Source organism: Necator americanus, chromosome X, assembly GCF_031761385.1.
Source record: "Necator americanus strain Aroian chromosome X, whole genome shotgun sequence".
Classification (NCBI taxonomy): domain Eukaryota; kingdom Metazoa; phylum Nematoda; class Chromadorea; order Rhabditida; family Ancylostomatidae; genus Necator; species Necator americanus.
Genome location: NC_087376.1, coordinates 3,116,871 through 3,138,763, shown reverse-complemented (window position 1 = coordinate 3,138,763; position 21,893 = coordinate 3,116,871). Strand labels below are relative to the sequence as shown.

Genomic DNA, 21,893 nt, shown 5'->3' with positions numbered 1-21,893 from the left:
ATGTGTGTTCTTTCTATCCCGGCCTGGAAAAAGTAGCGTCGGGTCTAGTGCGCACGGTCTCTGTTTTCACCCAATTTAATGAAATTCCTGCATCGTTCGCATTCTTATCTCTGCCTGAGCGCTCCTCAAGCCCTCCGCTCTCATTCTAGTTAAGGGTAGCAAGTGTCTCTAGTAGTCTAGCGTGTATTGTTCTCAGTCCTTTTTTTTTTTAAAAAAAAAAGTTGTTGTGCGTTAAAAACGAGGGTAGATGTGTAACTACACACAGATGGTGCGCGCAACACACACGAAACCTGTCCACTAACCACCGTTCTGTACGTGTATTTCGTCGTTGCTCCCGTGGTATGTTGTAGGTCGTCTTTGCCATGTTCAGGGTGTTGGTTTCTCTCCCTCTCTCTTCGTTAGTAGACAGGTGGGTAGGCGGTTCTCAGCCATCGCGCAGGTGTCACGAGGAGCGGGGCCGCCGCGGGTCCATGGCCGCTCCTCAATCCCCCGAACTTTATGTCCCTCCCCCCCTCCCCTCCCCCTCCCCCTCCCCTCCCTCCCTTCTCTATAATTGATCACACGTGTCTCTTATCCCTAATTTGCTTGTTGAAATTACGGCTTCAAGTATAAAGGGGCTTGGCTAAAAGCGTAAAAGCGTTTCGCACAATTGTCATATGTCGCCGAATGTCTTTTGTCCTTCTTTTAATGTCTCTCAACGAAGCATTAGCCCACCCCTGTTCTTATGATTTCGCTTCTTGATCATACGAAATGTGGTAGTTTCTTTCAGGTCATTTTACTGTCTGCTTTTTTACTGAACCTGGTTACTCTGTAAAAAATTTCCTGCAATAGTGTACATCTCGATTGGCACATTGTTTACGCATTTTATATTTTGAGGTTAATAAAAAGGATTTGGATTGTTGGAAAACATAAATGAGAAAATCTAGTAAATCATATATTAAACCCAAGAAAGAGAAGAGACCCTTAATGGAACGTTCAGGATCTGGAAAAAATAGATCTAAATGCATCGTCTACCACAAAATGCGGAAACAAACTTCCAGAAGAGGAGTATTCGTAGAGGCACAGGCCGATTTCTGGTGTTTATTGTTTAGAAAATTCCGGACACTGAGTGGCACCAATCGTAGAATTACGGTATGTATGGTACCCCTTGAGGCGGTTATGTGCAGGAAATTGAACACATTAAGAAAAACGATGTTCTGTGGTGAACGACACGTTATAAAATTATGGTATGAATTTATTATCATATTATTATTTTTATATTATTACATTACATAATCATTACATCACAGATGTTACAATGTTTCTTCATTGATTGATGTCAACGAAGAGAATCACAAGAAGCACTTATCCGTAAGAACCGGAATCCAATAGTTCAAAGTGCATTTTGTTTAAAATCTTAAAAATTACCATCATATTGCGAGAACAGTAAAAAAAAATCCACTATGAGAAGAGACGATGCTAATGAAAGACACAAGGATTACTCAGAAAATCCTCTCATATTTAAAGCTCTAAATTTCTTTGTTAAAGTTTGAAATATACGACAATACGAGTTTTTTTGATAAATCAACGTCTGGATTTGCAGAAATCACTACGGTATTGTTGTTAGTAGAAAGAAAGGCTACGAAATAACGTTTCCATGTAACAGTGAAATAACAAATACGTACCTATTATTACTAGAGTATCGTAGTCTGAAATCATTTGAAGAAATGATTTTGATACGGTAGTATATTTGATGCCTATAAAAGATACTCAAATTTATGGATATAAATGAAATGAAATCCTATCGATATGGTTAGAATTTCCAGATATATCCTATGCTTAGAAGTACCAGTACAAAAATATAAAATCATGATGAAATCCTAATTTTTTTTTAAGAAAGTGAATTTCATCTTTTACTACGTAGTATAATTTTATATCTATGACCGTTACGCTAATAAAGAATATTGAAGCATTGTTGCAAAATCGATATCTGCTTCAAGTTTTATGCATTTTTCTTGGATGCTTAGAATTTCATTTGTAGATGGGAATTGGAATAGTTTTGTTACAGGTATACCACGACTTATAAGTAAATCGACTGCATCTTCCAGAAAAGGTGATGACATGTCCACAAGCAGATCGATGGTCTGAAAAAAAATTATTTTATAAGAAATTTATTTCCGATCAGTCGTATCTCACTTTCTTACTTTTTTCCTTAACGCGACATAAATTTGAGTCTATTTTAAGGAAAAACACTATTTAAAAATAATCGTACAGGAATTTCAAACGGTAAAACGAATTTGATATGCCGTTACCGTTCAAATTTTGTCGAAGGCATTGCATGAAGAAAATATGAAGAAAAAATAAAAAAATATGAATAACCTTCATCCCTCGCCCCTATATTCACTCACCTTTTGTGACATTAATCCAATTTTACTGTCCATCAATTTTGCTTGAGCATTCAGCATACTAGATGCACATCTCAGCTTAAAAATTGACCAATTAGAAGGTGCTATAAAAGTAGATCCTGGAAAGACATACCGTACGATGGTGAATATCCATTTTTAATTCAAATTCTGTCTCCACATTAATGCTCACAATCGTACCATTTGAAATTTCTGAACTTGACTTTGAGATGACCTGAAAATAACTAACTAAATAACCTGACTTAAGAAGTACAGCTTATCTTTAGGAACAAATCCATGGTTAATTAGAGGCCATGGATGGAATAAGAAAGTGAGACAGAAACCTAGACCTCTAAACGTTTCAAAATTCTGGATCAAAAAGTTCGAGATTGCCCAGGACCAACTAATATCCGCTCGATTCAATTTCGTTTGTTTATCATGTGAGACAAACTAGAAAAAAACATCACGTATGAAGAAATATAACTAGAAATGTATCCTCACATTGGGTTGATAAGAATAAAAAAATAGAAACAGCAAGAAAACAACAAATAAATACGATCAAAACTATCTTCTGCCACATGAACGGCCACTAATTACTGTAGGTGAACTCTCAAAGCACTACCATATCCTTTCACATTTTATTCTATTGTAAACTTGTTCCATTTTTCCCTTCTGAAGCGCTGCAGAGCGGTATTATTATCCTTTATAACCAACCACCTCTTTTCTGCATGGAGGTAGGAGAAAGGTGGAGATTTCCTACTATTCTAAAAATATTGTCTTCGGATGTGTCCTTTTCTGCCTAGATGACAAGAAAGAACTACGGAAATTATGCAAAATTTTGTTCTCCTAAAAATTCCACCGTAATAAGTTTCATAAGGTGACTTTCATCTATATGTTAGAAATCCTTATTTACTTGTCTATATAAAAAAAGATGAGTAGAAAAAACATTGTGTTTACAAACAAATAAAATTAAACTCACATTTAAAGATGCGTTGAGAAATACTAATGCCTTGTCGCGTTGAAGTGCGATAACTGGAGGGGAAAGTGTTGATGCCTGAACCGTAACTAAATAAGTGCTCCTTTCAGGACCCAAATCCACCCAGGAAGAGATTTGTTGCAGTAGAATAGAACAAATTACTGTCCTTCTTTAGATTAACGCTTATTTTCGATATTTTATTAACTATGTATCCCAGATACATTTATGGAATAAAATGAATGTATTTCTGTGAAATCCATGTAAATAAGTGGCGGATATGAATTAATGTGAATCCGAACTTCACAGATCCTGAACTCTTTTCTAACCTGAAGCGTTATTGAAGAATTTGGCATTGCTTCTCCTATCTCTGGCAATACTGTACCGATACATAAGACATCACAATGAGTTTGAAGGAATGGACTGTCAACAGTTGCACTGAAATAATCAATATATTGCAAATGTTTTAAATACTATTTAAAAAATCAAGTTTGGAAAAAATGGGGAAGGAGAACTCAAAAGTTTTACATTCGCTCCGTTTGTTTAGATTCAAAAATTAAGTAACAAAAATAGTTTAATTTTTCAGTAATAAAGAAGTCACCGTATCACTTGAAATTGACCTAAGGAACCCTCTCTGAGATGCGCTCAGATCCGAAAATGTTCAGGATGTTTAGTTATTTTCTTATAGTCGAAAGTTTTCCTCTACAATAAAAAAAAATTTAAAAAATTTTATTTGAACGTTTCATACCATTTTCAAATCACTAGCACGTAAATGCACGAAAAAAAAAACTTTTGCATGAGTATTTACGTGCTAGTGATTTGAGGAACGAACTTTATTGTAGATTATAATTTTTAAAATTTAAGAGGGTTGTTGTTCGGATTTGGCCTATCCTTGACATATGAACCTCAGCTCTATAGTGTTTTATTTGATCGTTCATGTAGAAATAGTAACAGTTTTTTGAAGCTCCTTTTTCTAGAAAATTCCTCCAATTTGATGGAATTAAGGATATTTCTTGGAACTTGCGGGCCAAAATATGTAAGTTTAAAATTGCTGAACTCACAGGAAATGACCAGCAAAATGAGTTGCAGCAAGAATACTCTGCACCGTGTGTTCTTCAACAAAAACAGTAATCATCCGAGATGAAGTCATGGATCCATCTGAATATTAGACATCAAAACTAATTTTAATTCTTTTGTTTAGTTCAATTCGAAAGTAAATCGGAATCGCACCGTCTCGGAAATTTGATTGATTCGCGACATGGTCACCGTCGATCAAATCCCCGTTCCAGATAAGATCGCTACGCATTCGTAGATCCACAATCATTTTTGAAAAAGCGATCGATTCCAGCGATTGGGATAGAATGACCTAAGACCTCAGTTAGAGAACACAGAAGAAAGATATAAATATTTAAAGAAATTCCACATACCTCCGGATTGGAGCTAAGAGTAATGTTTGATGGAAATTGTGATATTTGTGCTTCTACCCATGAGATCCAATGTTCTTCCATAACATTACAATATTCCTAAAATATCCTATCCATGTTAATCAACAATGATTTGTGAAATCCAAGGAAAAAATAAAAAAACAATAAAAAAAAGAAACTCGAACCTCTTCCAGTTTTCTTCGAATAATACTAATAAGACTTGTTTTGAACCATTGAAGTACTTCCGCAGCGACACCTCCTTGAAGATTTAATCGTAGATCACGGATTCGTGCCACACAATGACTCACTTCCACTCGATTTGGTGATGTGTTCTAGAAGATTTTCTTTATTGATGGTTAGTTTAAATTCCCACGTTTTTTATTTTTTGCTTTTAGTTTTTGAACCTCATTTCATGGATTTGTTTCATCTTCATTTTTCAACAAATGTGACAACACAAGTGTATGTATAATCAGAAAATTAATTTTATTACGATGGTTCTACAAATATCGTATGGATGGAGAGTTGAAATCCATCCATTTATCATTTATTTACTATTTATTCTCGTTTTGTTAACATTATCAAAACTAGCAGAAATTCTACCACATACCTTCATGCCTACTTCAGAGATTAGACCAGTCATTTGCATTAGAACAGTTCCGTTCAGTGGGAAACGTAGAAGATGAAGTAATTCGGACTTAAGTTCCCATTCAGCTGTTACCTAAAAAATCGTAGGATTTCAAATTTGTCCATGATCTACATTGTTAACTTTTAAAAAGCAGATATTTGTTTCGCTCGTTCGACTTCGCGGAAAACTTCCCAAGCACTCAGCACAAATTTTCCAATTTATCACTTATTATCGCTGACTATAGCGAAATTTAAGTGACATATTGAGTCAAATTCCTTATATATTCATTCTGCCACTATATTGCTCATATATACATGGATATAAGGCGGGACTAGCGCAGTCAGTGAGTGGTCCGTCCGCTATAGTGCACGATCGATGATGCGAATAATCGATAAACTGGTACCAGACGCATTTGGGTAGGGTAAAAACACTGACATGATGGCTTCCACATGTTATTCATTGTATAGGCTATACCATACTTTCTAAAACCTCAACGATTCCGAGTTAAACGCATCAGCGCATCCCGAACGGATTGTTAAGCCAAAGAATTTACGCATAGCTACATTTACACTATTATTACTTATATTATTAAGAGTTACAGACGTAAACATGGTAACTATGAGTTTGAGGAAACGAACCTGGGCATATCCAGAATGTGTTATCATGTATATTGACGTATTTCCATATGTACGAAATCGAATCAGTGGTGGAACAAAACGGTTCACTGTGATATTTTTTACTGTCATTTCACCAGCAGCAAACGAGTTCACGAATGTCTGCTGAAAAAAAAATAGAATTTAAACGTTCGAATTTGTTAATTAAAGGAATCCCGAGAATAATTATCATAGTTCTTTTATTTATTTATTTATTTATTTATTTATTATTATTATTGGAAGTGCACTTTACTGAAGTTTTTGGTAAGGTTTAGAGATTTACGTTTGGAAAAAATCGACTACCGCAGTGATAAAAGGGAATAAAAATTGTTCACATTTGAAAAATCTTAATTTTTTCACTTTAATTTTCACTCACCCTAATATCCGGTACAATCAGATTAGGACCAGCCATTGAAAGCCATTCCCTAGTGAAATTAGCAGCTTCCTGTAGACCAATTTCATTCACTCGAACAATAATACTACACGAAACCTGGAAGTACAAATTATGTACATATCTTTGGAAGACCTATATGTTTTTTCGTGATGATCTTACCTGAAAAAGGTGTAAGGACAAAAAAATCCTTAAAATATTGCACATGATCCTTATACAACACACACACGGTTCTGGAGGAGGTCCGAATACACTTCAGCGGTCGAACAATGAGGATCAAATGATAAATTTCGTCGAATCGGCGACTATTTTCTAAACAAATAATGATATCGGCCAAATATTCAAGAGCAACCACACGAATAATGCACAATTAGAAACAAAAATCAAACATTTGACGTCTTCAGGAGAGAGAGATACAAAGAGGTTTTTTTATTTGAATTAATACTTGCTTCAAAAGATGGATTTTATCATAATTATAAAAATATACAAAAAATGAATGCAGCCGGTAGTGTTTGGGCTGTTAGACGCTATAGATGCTTCAATTTAAAAAAAGGGCGTTGTATCAATTAAGGATATTCGGAAAGGTTTGAGGAAATTACTGCTAGGGCTCAGCCTTCAATGTGACCATAAGCATAGACAGCAAAAATTCTCGAAAAAAAAAAACGAATTCCAACGACTAGAAACGAACATAGCTCAAAAATGTAGTTTAAGACCGTGCGTTGATGAATTTATTAAAAATTTAATATTTCTATCAATCTGTTCATCCGTTGAACGTGGCAGTCATAGTAGAGCCGATTTTAATGCACTCCTGTTCTTTGGATTAAAAGAGGAGAAATATCGGAGTGAAAATCTCCTTCACATAGTATTTAGCATTCTATCTAGCATCTAGTATTCAGAGGCGAAAATTAAAAAAAGATTAAAAAGTTGAAAAAAAAAATAAAATTTGAGCCAAATGGACAGATCTACTTTCAATACTACTCGCTAGAGCATGGCTATTACTCGTCCAAATCCTTAATATCCTCTTTATAGGTGATTTTGTCATAGTACTACATTCCCTCCGGATAGGAAACGTAAGAAATGACATTATTCCAAGCAAATCCGCGAATACACACTCAAAAAGGACAGTTTGCGTGATTTCGTCGAGACAACGTGATCGGGACGATCCTCAGAAATTTGCACAAAATTTCTTCGCATCTGACAGATGCGAGGCTTATGCGTGCAAATGCACACAAAAGCACCATTGTAGGAGCAGTGAGATGTGTGCGAGGAGTGGTGAGGATGACACGAGGGACGCATGAGCTTTCAGATGTTCCTCCGTTGATGAAACAAAGAATTTAAAAACCACTATCGTTTCAAATTTGGTTTTTAGGGACTGTTGTTTAAAGACGTTGTCAATGTTATTCAAGAAAAATCGTTGACAAAATACCATACTCTACCATATCTCATACTATTTTATATCTACAAATATTTTATATTTTACAGATAAATATAATAAATATTCACGTCGAAATCGAACAAGTATTCCTCAGTTTGCTGTTTCAGTAATAGGACAACAAAAACATGAATTTCTACTTTTATTTCTAATTTTCTAATTTTTTTTTCAGTTTTTACTCTCTTATTTTTTAGTTTTTACTCTTTTTTTTCTATTTTTCCTAAGAAACATTTTTGTGAATGCCAAAAGGTGATCATTCCCGAATGGTAGATGATGCTTGTATATGTATTTTTAATTTTAGGTGTAAAACCAGGAGAATGTGGAAATACTGAGCACGGTACAAAAGTGACCGGGAACTCTGGATTTTTCTGAAGAATCCTTCAGTTTCAGACTCTAGAAACGTTCAAACAAAGAGCAAGTATATGTAATTCACATCTTTTCATCGTTATTTACAATAGAAATATTCCGTGCAAAAAAGACGAAAACATAGCGTTTACACGTTCCAAAATAATTTAACTCCAACTCGCAAATTACCAACAAAATATAAAATAACATTTTCAGAAAAGTACAAAAAAGCTCCGGTTGAGGTGCATGTCAGGGAAAGGAACGAAGCAAACGTTGCGAGACCAACTAACGGAATTTTATCCGCCTTTTCGATGCACGTGTAAGGTGTGAAACGACGAAAAAACCGTGAAAATACTTAGGACAACATTGGAAGAGATGCTCTTTTGAGGAGAAAAATTCATAGAATGGACCTATACAATAGAAAGGAGATCCAAGCAGGAAAGTGTTCAGTGTGGTTGCGTAAAATGAATGTACACAAGAGATTTGAAAAGTGAGTGAAGGTGTCACATTGTAACGGACATGTACAATGTTAACCTCACGTTCATACTGTGCGAATAAAATTGTGACGGAAGTTAGGATTGCTAAGAGTGGAAAACGAAAATCACCTCAATCTATTCCACTCTCAAATGAACGTGACTTAATGATGTCTCATTTTTTGATCACGTTCCGATGAGAGCCGAATGCAAATATTAATGATGGTTGCGCAAATCGTGCGCTTGGCCTAAACTATATCCAATTCCATATTCCACGAAATAAACGATTCCGGAAGAGAACTAGCACTAGATTTTGTATTTGAGACGAAAAAAAAAACTAGTAAAAGCTAACATTGTGATGATGAACAAGAAAAGAACTAACAATCAACCTCAATGAGGTTCGCCGCGAGTGCAACCATCCAGCTCTTGTGCAAATTCGACCTCTTGCCGCTCTCGATGCGCCCACATAAATGACCGCAATTCACACAGTCACAATAAGGTACGAGCCAACTTGGGTACGAGATGATTGTGAATAGAAAATCCATGGAGAAAATCCTGGAAAATTACATCGTAGGTGGTAATACTTAGGAATGTTGAAAAACTTAAAATGTTTCCTAATCTACTTTGTTGTTTGTAGTCCTTTCAGCAAGAGTTTTCAGAAATATTTTAGAAATTTTCAGAGAAAGAAATTCATAAAAATTCATTTTTTAAATTTTCAATACAGACGTGTTGTTGTCATTTATCCAGCAAAAGCAATTATGGAAGCAGCAAAAACAGCAGAGTGACGGAGTTTTTGATTTGAAGAAATTAAAAACAGGTGAGCGCAGAATCGACATGACTTTGCACTTTTCGTAGTAATTCATTTAGTAACTTACTTTTTGAACTATTCCTTATAGTAAGAAAAGTCCACATACATCATAGTTGTCGTCAAACTCGTATTTCAGGTAATTTTTGTTCTGAGAAAATGTATATTTGGTTCTGTTAGTGTATTCCTTCTTGAGATATTAGAAATTTTACATATTTGAGCATATCAAAAGTAATAGTTAGTTTATCTGATCGATAACAAAAAGAGTTCATGCTAAAATGTTTTCAATAACATTTTTCGCTACCATTAGTAACAGACACGTTTTTTAACTTTTGACTAGTATTTTTTTCTGATTTTTATCTATGTAAATATTTTTTTAATACACTATTGTATTAGCAAGTGAAATCCGCTGCCATTGAAAAAAAGAAGGTTTTTTCCTCGCTCTGGTAGACCAGGTCATCACAATCCAGAACACAATATTACTTTTTATTTAGAGAAAAAAAAAACTTTGCGTGAAAAAAGTTGTAATTTAATGTGTGGGAAGAAAAACAAGAACAGAAAAACATTCAAGTGCCGCTTATCCCATCAAAAGATTTTTTTTTTCTTTTTGTTAAACACTGAAAAGTGCAAAATACATCAAAGCGATCCTTCCGCGTTATCGAGATAAAACATCAAAGATCAAAGTCTAAGTAACTGTTGGTATCCTGTATTCCTTCCGATAACACGTTAACAACAAAATACACTAGTCTAGTGCATAATCGATAAATGTCCTCAAATACGTAAACCCTAAAGACCCTAAAGATAAGAAAGTCGGACACATTCCAAAAACTATGGCACTCCAATTATTATTCACCCAACAAAATGATATGGATCATTGGAGGTTGCTACGTTCCTGAGTTTTTATAGATTAATGTGCAATACTGGAAATGCGTCAAACTTACTACAATAAAACACATTTAAAAAAAGAACTGGCAAGTGGCTCGCACTTCGAACGATTGTACGTAGATCAAAGATCGCAAGTCAATTGCTTAATAGATCAGACATACAATAGTTAATGTAATTAGAATATAACTACCCAAAAAGTTCTCCGTTGAAGTGTTTAAATATGTATGAAGGTAAATATTTGAGCAATAAATAATTAATCGATTCATATTAAATCACTGCTTACAATTATATATCTTCATTGTATCGATTACAAGACCACCGACCTGGTGGCTCGCGGATTTTTGGAGATGAAGGTGTGTGATCTAGCGGTAGATCACATGTTGAATGTGATTTCTTCTAAAGGTATGGGAAATAATGGTAATTTTCATTGATAACCTTTTAAAATATGTCTTTATGGTACCGTATTTGAAAGGCTATGGAAATTTTCCCTCAATTTTATTAGATATTTGAGGATCGTAGTTAAATTAAGTGTTTTTGACGGCTAAAACGTTGATCACTTGAGGAAAAGAAGAGAGAGATTCGAATTGGAGACGCAGACTACGAAACAAAATGCTCCTAAGCGATTAGTCATCCGCATTTTAACGGATGTTTTTGTCAAAAGTTCATAAAAATCATTCCGTATTCAAATTCAACAACACAATTTATCCAGAGCTCATTTTCATATCCGTAATGATCCTTGAAATAATAGCCAGCTATCGATCTATTATACAAACGCATTCGGGTCCGTTGTACCCGCGAATCTCCTTGCCTTCAATCTTATCATTTTCAAAAATGATAAACAAATATAAAAATAAATATAGTAATACTAACACATTGATGACATTATCCGAGAATGAAGTCGGAAATTCAGCGCAAAAAAATACGCAAAAAAATATGCGGGAGATATGCAAAAAATGTGTCAAAAAGAGTCAATCCAGGGACTAATCCAGAGACTTAAAGTTCACTTCAAAACACAATCATATTCTCAAGAGTGGTGAAGTGTGGTAAAAGGTTTTTTTTTCATTTTCATTCAATTGTGGATTGAATTGTGGATTTGTAACAGCGTAGCCTTTATCCAGATCTCAACACTCAACAATGAACGAAAAACGCGTCAAAGAGCAATAGAACCAATACTAAGGGTTCAAACGCAGGCGCTTTAGAATTTTGAAAAAAAAAAACCAAACAAGGCAAAAATATCCAGAGAGAAAAGAAGAGAAGAATACTTACAGAGGAAGGATCAATAAATCTGCAAAGAAAATTTTAGAAAAAAAAAACAATAATATAGATAAATTTAGATAATTTACAAAAGAAGACTGATACATACTAATAACAGATACTAATACTAATATATACTATTTATAATACTACTATAATAGAAAAACCAACCGTAACTAGACCAGAGAATTTCAGAATAACTTAGAAGGACAATCGAAACGAAGTAATCTCAAAGCTTTCCTGAGACTTACATGAAAAGGCAGGACAAATATTCGAAAAAAGCAAAACATACAACAAGGGAAATAAGAAATATACTCTATAAATTAATATCTATCTTTTTTGTTTATCCTACCAAAAATGAATACATATGATGCGTTTATATTTTTTTCAAAACAAAATTTGCTCAGAAAACAACCACCAGGACAGAAAACAACAAAAAAGAACGATTGAGATAGAAGATAAAGTACCTGAATTTTGGAAAAATGCACATGGACCCAGAAAAGTAATTCAAATAAATGCATATAAATACTGAATAAAATGAATGAAACATAAAGAACTAATTCCACATGAGTCCTAAAATAAAACTCCATAGAACTCTATAAAATTTAAAGAAAAAACCAATCAATAATTACCTCCAAATGAAAATAAGAACGATCTAAGGAGAAAAAAGCTAGATATAGAAATGATATATGAATTTAAATAAATACATATGGTACAGAAATTGTATGCGATTGAGGTTCTAACAGACTTGAGAGTCATTCCTCTACACTTTCCTCGTCATATAGTTCCAGATCATCATCGTCATCATCATCCAGAAATTGATGTGCAAGTTCACAATCAGCGGGAAGATCATCTTCATCGTCATCATCCAGGAATTCATGTGCGTGTTCACAGTCAACAGGAAGTCCAGCATACTCATCGACAACTTCATAAGCCTAAAAAAAACTTATAATAAATTATTCCTGATTTGTGAAGGATTCACAGTATACTTCTTATGACACGACCGAATTTTAAGAAACATCTCACACAACCAAGCGGTTGTAGTCGCTGAGTGAAGACACAAAAAAAACTTTTCATAAATAATTTTTTTTTAATTTTTTTTCAGAAATAATTTTTCATAAATTTTCATCTTAAAAAGGCAACAAATATATTCATATTACAATAATATGTTACATTCTAACACTTTCTTCTTGAATTGAGGGATCTTTTTACTGAATTAATGGAATAATACCTGTCCTCCAAGCTGATCATCGTATACTTCTTGAACTTCGCAAATATCGTATATTTTCTAAAAACATATAATTAGTTCAATCAGTTCAAAAGTTACGGAGAAATCCTGAAAAAACTGCCGAAGTCGTTCAAAAATTCTGCGCAACTTCTCTGCTGTCTTACTGGTTTCCATTTGAATAAAAAAATTCTATCCACATAAGCCTCGGAACAGACTGTTCCAGGAAATAATACGTTATTGATCCTTAGAAGTGGTTTTCAGAGACGAGACACACTAATCGCAGGGTCTCACATTGAGAAGGCGGGTCCCACAAAGAAACAACTCAGTATGATAGAACGTGCTGATGGCGGATCCAAAACGAAGTCGCCATGGATTTTAGTTAGGACAAGATCCTTAGTAACGTTTGTCAAGTAAGTAACGAATAATGTTGAAGGCGTAAGCGTTGCGTAGGCGCTTACGGTTGCCCGAGCTATTGTGACACGTTCAATTCTGTTAGCGTAACTCCACATTCTAGAATAACTCCCCCTGCGAGGAACGTTGCTCCAATCGAACGAGTTTCGCGGTCGGCTGAACGAACCCAAGTGTCGGCACATCTATCTTCAGGGAAAAAAAGCACGGAAATAAGTGCAAAAATCGTTTTTTCTGCACAGGTTTTGATAAAAGGGTTTAGTTTACTTAAATATTCTGGAAGTAACATGAATGGAATCATTAAAACAGTACCCCTTCAGCGATTTCACGTTTGATCACATCTTCAGAAACAACTTCGTAATATTCGTACTTATTAGTTTCGGTTGAGTCCGTTTCACCGTGGAACTGAAAAGAGAAGGTGTACGGTAGCGGTTTTGCTTCCGGTTTTTCTCTAAATGTACCTCGTTAGCAACGATAGAGTCAGAGACATCCTTTACAGCAACAAGAGTACCCGACTTAACCTCACTAGCACCAACCTAATAACGTATTAGAAGGAAATGTCGGTTAAAAAAAAGTTGTTGTTAAATACCTGCCAAGATGTTGGGTTCGAAGCAGCTCCACTGTCTTCTGGAATGTCAATCAGTGACTTCTTGGAAATTGTACTGTCAGCAAACGCTTCCCTAAAGGTCTCATCTTTTCGGCCACGTTTGCGACAATTCTCATGTTTCCGGTGTTTCGAGGATTCCAGTCTAGCGAACTTGTTGACGTTTTCTTTGTCGGAATCGATCCCATATCCTGGGTTCACTTCACCAAATAAATTATGATCGAATGTAAGATCTGCTCCAGCTGACTGACGCTCTGATGGTGGGCCGCGCTCATCGTCATCATCATCATCAAGATTCTCGACGTCATCTACGGGGCTATCACTATTGTACGGGGATTCAGCATTGCATAACGAACAATCACTGGAGTCAGAGCAGAAACTTCTTGAATCATCTGAATCCGAACTACTTGTGTATTCTTCTGCATCCTCTTCGTCCAGTCCATAATCAGCCAAATTTAATTTCTTAAAATCATCATCTGGACCCTAAAAAGTAATGTTAGGGAGGACTGAAAAATAGCACTGAGTAAGAACGGTCTCACACAGGATCACACGTGTTTTTGTGAGTTCTGATTTATTTTTCTGGGAATCTGGTCTAACAGTGCGCAGAGTACGATCAAAACGACATGAAACACGATGCACTTGCGTAAGCGGCTGCACTCGAAGCGGCGCGGTTGCACAAGCGGCTGGAATCAAGGCGGGACCGCCGCGAACTGCAACGATGATTGGTTCTAGAAAGGGTTTTCCTTCGATCCTAACCGCTACGCTTCGCACCGCTTCGAGCGCAGCCGCTTACTCAACTGCGCTCAATTTCATGTCGTTTCTATACGCGATTATAAGTTTTGGAAAAATACGGTACAACTAACTATAAGTCTAAATATTTGTATTCGAGCGATCTCTCCTTCAAGAAAGTAATTCATTGAGTTTTTAGAATCTCCTCCGAGCTAGTATGGCAATCAGTTTAGCAAACATACCGTTGAAATGTGTTTGCAATTCATAAAAATTAAAATTCTATTAGAAATTTACTATGAGTTTGTAATGAAGTCATGAGACCCCTTTGTTCGTTCCATATTATCACAGGTTCGGAAAAAATTGTAGGTGGTAAAGAACAGTTGCACTTTAATTGCACTAAGATACTGCTCGAAGTCGAACTACTGAAACCAGCTTCTAAGGTGTTTCCATAGGAAAAATCCAAAAATCCAGATAGATAGATCGAAAGAATAAATGCTCTGTTGTATTGTGCTTAATACCTAACCTATAACTGACAAATTCTAACACGAAACGCTAACGACATCCAAAAAGGACGTGGATCACATTAGAGACACTGCCTATGGGGATTTGATTCATTTTTGTCCGGTTCGAAGCGATAAAAGATTCTAAAAATCCATTTTTTAAATTGTTTTAAAAGGCATTATAGTCCTGTATTTTGCTATGAGCAAAATAATTCTTTCTGCACAGATAAACAAGTCGATAGAAAAATGCCTAGAGGCACCTATTGTCGACACATACCTTAAAAAAGAGTGATTCGAGTTTTGTGTCCTCTTCGATTTGTTTTGCGATGTTCGGCGGGCCGATGGTCGACTCTATGTCTACAACTTTTCTCAGAGCACGCATATACCTCGGGAATTTTGTGTAGCAACGTGTCGGATCAACAAGCAATTCACATAGTCTAAATAATTTCCAGGAAAAAAAAACCTAAAATACTGTAATTTTGTAATTTTCCTTGAATAATAAAGGCATAACCATTTCATGGAAGCGCTTACTCTTCAATATACTGACATTATTCCACTCATCGGTTTAGTTAAATTGACAGAAAAACGAACAGAAAATGAATAATCATAATATTCTTGTAAATGTAATTATTAGCTAATTATTTTATCCTCGTAATAGTAAACTGGATGGATAATTCAAGGATAATTTGCGCCGAAGACCTACACGTAACTAATTATGTACAATACAACAAACCTGCGAAATGTGAAAGGAAAATTGTCGAAGTTCTCAACTTTTTGACATATGAATCGATAAATATCCATAACCTCTGAACCTTCACTCATATCACATTCCTCACGATTGAAGCGTCGGAAATAAGTTCCAAGAGTGTAGAATGCATCCTTAAAAACATTTCAAGTACAAGATCAAAAGATACAAAATCCACGAGAAATACCTTGAAATATTCCAGAAAAGCTGGTTTGGCATCTTCCCAAGTCATTGATGACTTACCAGTATCTACCACATCCATAAGATAATCAAAGAAAGGCCCAGCTTCAGAAACCCAAGCAGTAGGCGAATCATCTGACCCTGGCTCTGGCTCTTTGTTCTCATCCGATGACGTAGGTGAAAATGGAACCTCATTCTTTTCCTCAACCATTACATCACCTGGCATTTCCTTTATGTTTTTACCCACATCAGTTGGTTTCTTAGCCTCCTCCTGCTTGGGCTCAGATTTACTTCCATCAGAATGAGGGACCACATTGGCAGGGACCTCAGGCTGTTTGAATTCAACTTTTTGCGCTGCGCTGCTCACAACACGTTTTCGGGTTTTTTTAGGCCTACGCTTACGATCACTAGATGCTTTTGGTCCAGTATCTCGATCATGTTCGGGCTCAGGCTCAGATTCGGATGTGTAGATTTCTTCTTCATGATCTACCTCCATAGACACTGGGAATTCATCCGGCTGACCTCTGTTCCTGATGTCCTGGAAATACGAAAATGAAAGTGGAGAACCAGTTCTGGACCACCAATGATGCTGCACTCTGTCACCATGGAGTTACACTGTAAATTAACTGTCGAGACATGCTGTAACTACAAGAAAACCATCGCTCAGAATCAACACCTATTTCTGGAACCTCCGTCCATCAAATGACACAAAAAATTAATGAAGGAACCATCCACATTTTGCAATCTTCTGCCTAAAACTTCAGAAGATCGTTTAATTAATTGTAACCGTAAAAATTCGTTCCCGAGAGCGACAAAGTAGCATAAAACGCTCAAAACAGCTCGTTGAGTTACCTCATCCATTAAATCCTTGATTTCCTCTTCTTCCAGCGTAAGAAGCGATGAATCCATCGCTGGCACAAAGAGTTCAAGGCTTGATTGATTTCTAAATTTACGGAACCTAGGGAATTGTTCCAGGGATACGATCTCCTGGGTACGTATGGATTCTCTAACCAATTAACTCTGGATAACTATCACTTCGATTGATAAATATACACCGATTCTCACGAATAACTGTCAACTAGAAATACGAACATAACCTTTAAACATCTTTAACAGGTTGGAAATAATACGAAAATATGTGAAAATTTCAAAACATTACTGAAATATTACCAGAACAACAATGTGCTACAACAAGTATTACCATAGATAGTGAGCGAACAGAAAAAAGAGTTTTTTTTTTTCCGAGTGAACGTATTTCAAAATGTTAAAAAAGAAAAGGTAAGAGATTAGAATGAGAAACTACGATAAACTCTCAAAATGAAAACAAGAAAACAACAAAAACAAAAAAACTTATATAGAAAGCAATTTAAGTCAACGACAAAAAAATCCATATTCTACGCAGAAGAAACAAAATTGACATTTTAGAATTTGTGAGATTAAAAAATCGGAACATTATATAGAGATAGGTTAGCTTAGACAACATGAAAAAATCAGGAACATAGATCAATTTGATGGATGTGGAAGATTCCATACGTCTGATTGGATTCCATTTCATTCCAATGCTTGTAACCTTTTCCTACATCATATCCTCATCGTTCATTTCACTGAAAAAAGGACCGAATTTGTAAAACTATAATAAAGTCACGATATTATTTAATTTCCCACTAAAATACTAGAATAGGGATGTTGTTGTTATATTTTTATTGCTTCATGATTTGCTAAATATTTCGTTGAGAAAGAATAGAAAAAAAAAACAAAGAAAGAAATGTACTGAAATAGCGTTAAATAGGCTTGCAGGGGCGAACGTGCAGGAACGATCGCTTCATGCACCGGCACGTGCGCAACCATCTTGACTAGATCAATAAGTTGAAAGACTGTTATTGTTGGCTTAATGACGACGCCACTGCACATAGATGGAAATTCTCCGAAATTTCAAAAAAAAAAACTTCTAAATACTGGTTACGTACCTGAGGTTCGATATGTCCGCCAAGTATGAACCAGTCGAATCGTCCTCCATCTCAGCTTCATAGTCTTTAATATCGATGGGACTCTCCATATTCTCAATTTCTTCCCTGATATTGAGGGTCTTGTCGAATTTCTCTTCAAAAACGTCAATATCCTGCTGACGGACCCTGGAACTCTCGCGTAGCTTAGATCCCTCCTTTGGTCGGTCAAATGTGTTTTCAGAATCGCTGTCCAATTCCATCATTCCCTCATTGTAATTCCGTGGATGAACACTGTATCCATCATCATTTTCCTCTTCTCTGATAACATCTTCTGACCTCTTCTCCACAACCTCACTATATCTCCATTTACGCTTTCGTTTTGTTCTATGACGAGATCGTGTTTTTGTTTTCGCTTCAGGATTGTGGATCGTAGTACTGGAATGATTCACTGAGGTGTTGGAGACGACATTTCCAGAACTTTCACGATCTACATCCTTGTCATCTATGCGCAGAAAACGCATTGGGCCAACTCCATAATCTTTTTCCTAAAAAAAATAAACATAGGAACTATAAATAAACTACTTATAAACTGAGGATATAGTAGTGCTTTTAAAAACGATATGATATCCCTTTACAAAACATGGAAGAATTGCATGTCTATTCACAGAAAACTTTAAAAGTTACAAATATTTGATTTTGTACTTTATGCTACATATTTCATTTCGTGTTATAGGGAGGAGGTCAGATATAGCGGTTTCTGTAAGAGGTTCCGTTTTATTTGGAATTGAGCGGAGTTTCGATTCCGCCCTGGTGCCAACCAAGCTTTTCATCTCGCCAGGGACGATAAATTGGTACCAGACTTGACTGGGAGGATAAAAACACTGACTTAACACATCGGCTAGCCTCAAGTCATTGCGGAGGCTAGCCGATGTATTAAGTCAGTGTTTGTTTTCATAGGCTAGTTACACGTTCCTGAACCTCAAACGGTTCTGAATTGAAGCGAACGCGTGGGCGGATCAGTAGCGGATTGATTAACGCCAGGCACTTTACCCAGTTTACCCTTTAATTCAGGGACCCATTTGTTTTCGCGAGGTCATACGGTTTATATTTCATTGTACTACAAATAGTAGGAGAAATTTCTGCTTAGAACAAATTGGCACAATTACAAGAAAAGAACTCTTACCTCCTCTTAACCTCATTGTGCCTGCAGAAACGTGGTTTTTGAACAAAAATCTTACTTGAAATAACAATTTGAAGAAAATACTACTTAACATTACTCGTATAAGTTCCGTTCCTAGGAAAACCCCCACGCGTCCACAGAAATCTTTTGTCTTTCACTGCAAAAAAAACTATTCCCATGACATCATCCAGGACGCGAGACCCTTGGAAAAAAAGAGTTCCTTTACTAACAAATATGAAACTAGATAGATCCCTAGTATATACTTTCCTTTCCCTTATTCCGAATATCACCACAGTCTCCGAAAAATCCACAGTAAACATTTTGTACAGGAATAAATTCCCCCTAACATTCACAACAATGTCACGGACAACCAACCGTTCGCGATTCCATAATGACACATCCGTAGCTAATAAAAACTCCGTAGCTTCGTAAATAGCACCAACGAGATATTACACAATAAATCAACTATTTTTCCCCCCTGACCGCACTGTATGTCTATCGTTTTCTGGATGGCTGAAACGAATGTGCAGTCGGTTGCACATGCGTTCTTTAGATTTCTGATGACGATCATGGAAGCGACACTAATCCACAAATAATGCTATCATTCAACACGGATGGATGGAATCTACCTGTTTTTCTTGAAATCTCAGGTTATAACTTACTATACAAGAAAACAACAGTGTAATATAAATGTAATCCTTGAGGTTCGTATAATTTCAAGCAAAAGTAAGATTTGAAATCCTCCACAGTTAGGATGTGTTTCTGGGGGAAAAACCGAAAGAGAAGAAAAAAACAAACAAAACAAAACAAAACAGAGGTTTTTTTTCTTGTCACTGTAAACAACAACGGAACAGGAAGAAATTTTCAGTATTTCTCACCTCCTTAGAATTTAAAATTGGATCTGGAGAGTAAAATGAAGGGATGGTGTCCTTCACGTTGACAAAATCCTCCAACAAACCCATGAATTTTGCCATGTCATCGCAACAATAAGGTGGTGAAACAAGTACTTCACATATTCTAAATTATTTCAAATGAATTAAGCTGAATCCGATGATAAAATCCAATTTCAATTAGCAAAGAGAAATCTTTAAAAAATCTTAAAAAAAGGAATAAACGCACTTGTCGAATGTACATGGAAAATTTTCAAACGTCAAGAATTTGTATAAAACAAAGCGAAAGATTCGTTTAATCTCTGAATCCTTGATTTTTTCGTTGGAGACATTCTTCGCCTTGTCGATATTATTGCAGCAGAACTTGTAGTGTTTCTCCAGAACGTTAATCCTTCTCTTAGAAAAAAAAAACATTCAAATAAAGTTCAGCCAATAAGTTCTAGTCTAATGAATTGATGGTGAAAAAAAAAACAATCGATACCTTTAGAAATTTCATAAAAGCTGATTGTACATTTTTCCAAGGTACCAAGGATTTACCAGTTTCTACTACATCCGAAAGATATGAGCAGAAATGATGATATTCATCTAGCCAAGGAATTGGTACGCCATCAACGTTAACAACAACATCCCGAATCGGCGAGGATGCACCTCGTTTCACCTTAGACGGTTGTTCAACGGATTTTAGAGCTAAAAGAGGTTAACGACTGCGTTCATTAGAAAAGTAACTTACTTTTCTAGTATCTAGTATAGTTAATTACATTACTTTATTACCTGGAACAACGCCAACGTCATCCTTATGGCCACCCATATCGGTGATGTCGAATTCACAAACGTCTACTATTTCTTCGTGATCCACACCAAAATATGCTCTCCAAGCTAGATTTTCCATTGCTATCACGTCCTGAAATCCAAGAACTTTGAACAGAATCCAAAAGAAAAAGTTATTATAAACGCTTTAATGACAGCGCGCTTTTTTTTTGCGTATCTCACGCAAAAAAAAAAACGCGTAAAACTTTTACATTTCTTGTTCTAAAGTTCTTTGTAATATTATCCAAAGATAATAAACCCAATTAGTACAAAAAACTTTTGAAAAAAAATAAGAAGTCATAAACAATAACCGTTAAAATGTGTGCGGATCATCGTTGAACTGCGATGTCAAAAGATTAACGAAGAAAACGATGGACTGACTTCTTTTTCTTCTTTCATTACTTTTCAATTTTCATGGGGACCTATGAAAATTTTCAAAGAAATCCAACTTTGTAAACAAATGTTTCCCTCACATAAAAAAAAACTAATCACTCATTTCGACTTTGTTAGTTCTTTGTTTTTATTCGAACAAGAAACTCAACGATAAAAAAAACACTATGAAACAATCCACGATTCACAGAAATCTTCAAATCTAGAAAAAAAAAAACACGCATACAAGTCCTCGAATATGTAGCCTAAACCAGAAAATTCGTCAACGATTCTTCTCGACGCTGTATTAACATCCAGAAAGACTTCATAAATATCCTCTTACCTCATCCTATGGTTAATTATGAGAGGAAAATCCATACCTCCACCTCTTCCTTCTTCATTTCTTCGTATAACATGATGAGATGAGACAACCGACACTCGTTCTGAAATAACCGATCGCGATATGACGGCAGAAATGAGGTATACGGCGTGGATTCGTGAACACGCACGTGCGCAGCGGTTGCGATGCGACGCGGCCACCGCTAGCAATATAGGTGGGCTGAGCAAGTGATGATTGTTCCAACTAGGTGGAAAGTATCTCTAATCGAAAAGAACACAAATTCACATGGTTACCAATCAATAAAAACTAATTTGACTCCATTCGAT

General features: G+C 35.8%; 3 protein-coding genes across 4 annotated transcripts; all 3 read right to left on the bottom strand.

Moving 5' to 3' along the window:
• Positions 1-1,925: 1,925 nt before the first annotated feature.
• Positions 1,926-6,654, bottom strand: RB195_021354 (uncharacterized protein; the record flags this gene model as incomplete). The annotated part of the gene is made up of 13 exons (XM_064208051.1): positions 1,926-2,123; positions 2,388-2,462; positions 2,518-2,616; positions 3,361-3,435; positions 3,684-3,792; positions 4,416-4,512; positions 4,585-4,720; positions 4,782-4,877; positions 4,964-5,110; positions 5,386-5,496; positions 6,042-6,182; positions 6,433-6,546; positions 6,610-6,654. 13 exons carry the CDS (start codon positions 6,652-6,654, stop codon positions 1,926-1,928), a joined length of 1,443 nt encoding a protein of 480 aa, XP_064063932.1.
• A 5,742-nt stretch (positions 6,655-12,396) lies between these two features.
• RB195_021353 (uncharacterized protein) lies at positions 12,397-16,944 on the bottom strand (the record flags this gene model as incomplete). Its single annotated transcript, XM_064208050.1, has 9 exons — positions 12,397-12,576; positions 12,873-12,929; positions 13,590-13,682; positions 13,739-13,813; positions 13,867-14,364; positions 15,388-15,547; positions 15,844-15,989; positions 16,043-16,573; positions 16,888-16,944. The coding sequence occupies 9 exons, from the start codon at positions 16,942-16,944 to the stop codon at positions 12,397-12,399; spliced, it is 1,797 nt and encodes a 598-aa protein (XP_064063931.1).
• Positions 16,945-17,611: 667 nt separating this feature from the next.
• RB195_021352 (uncharacterized protein) lies at positions 17,612-21,643 on the bottom strand (the record flags this gene model as incomplete). Of its 2 annotated transcripts, none has more annotated exons than XM_064208048.1 (7): positions 17,612-17,639; positions 18,003-18,526; positions 20,040-20,178; positions 20,281-20,447; positions 20,533-20,738; positions 20,823-20,952; positions 21,608-21,643. In XM_064208048.1, 7 exons carry the CDS (start codon positions 21,641-21,643, stop codon positions 17,612-17,614), a joined length of 1,230 nt encoding a protein of 409 aa, XP_064063929.1. The 2 variants fall into 2 exon arrangements, with proteins under 2 accessions (XP_064063929.1, XP_064063930.1); XM_064208049.1 differs by having other exon boundaries at positions 21,608-21,628.
• Positions 21,644-21,893: the final 250 nt, after the last annotated feature.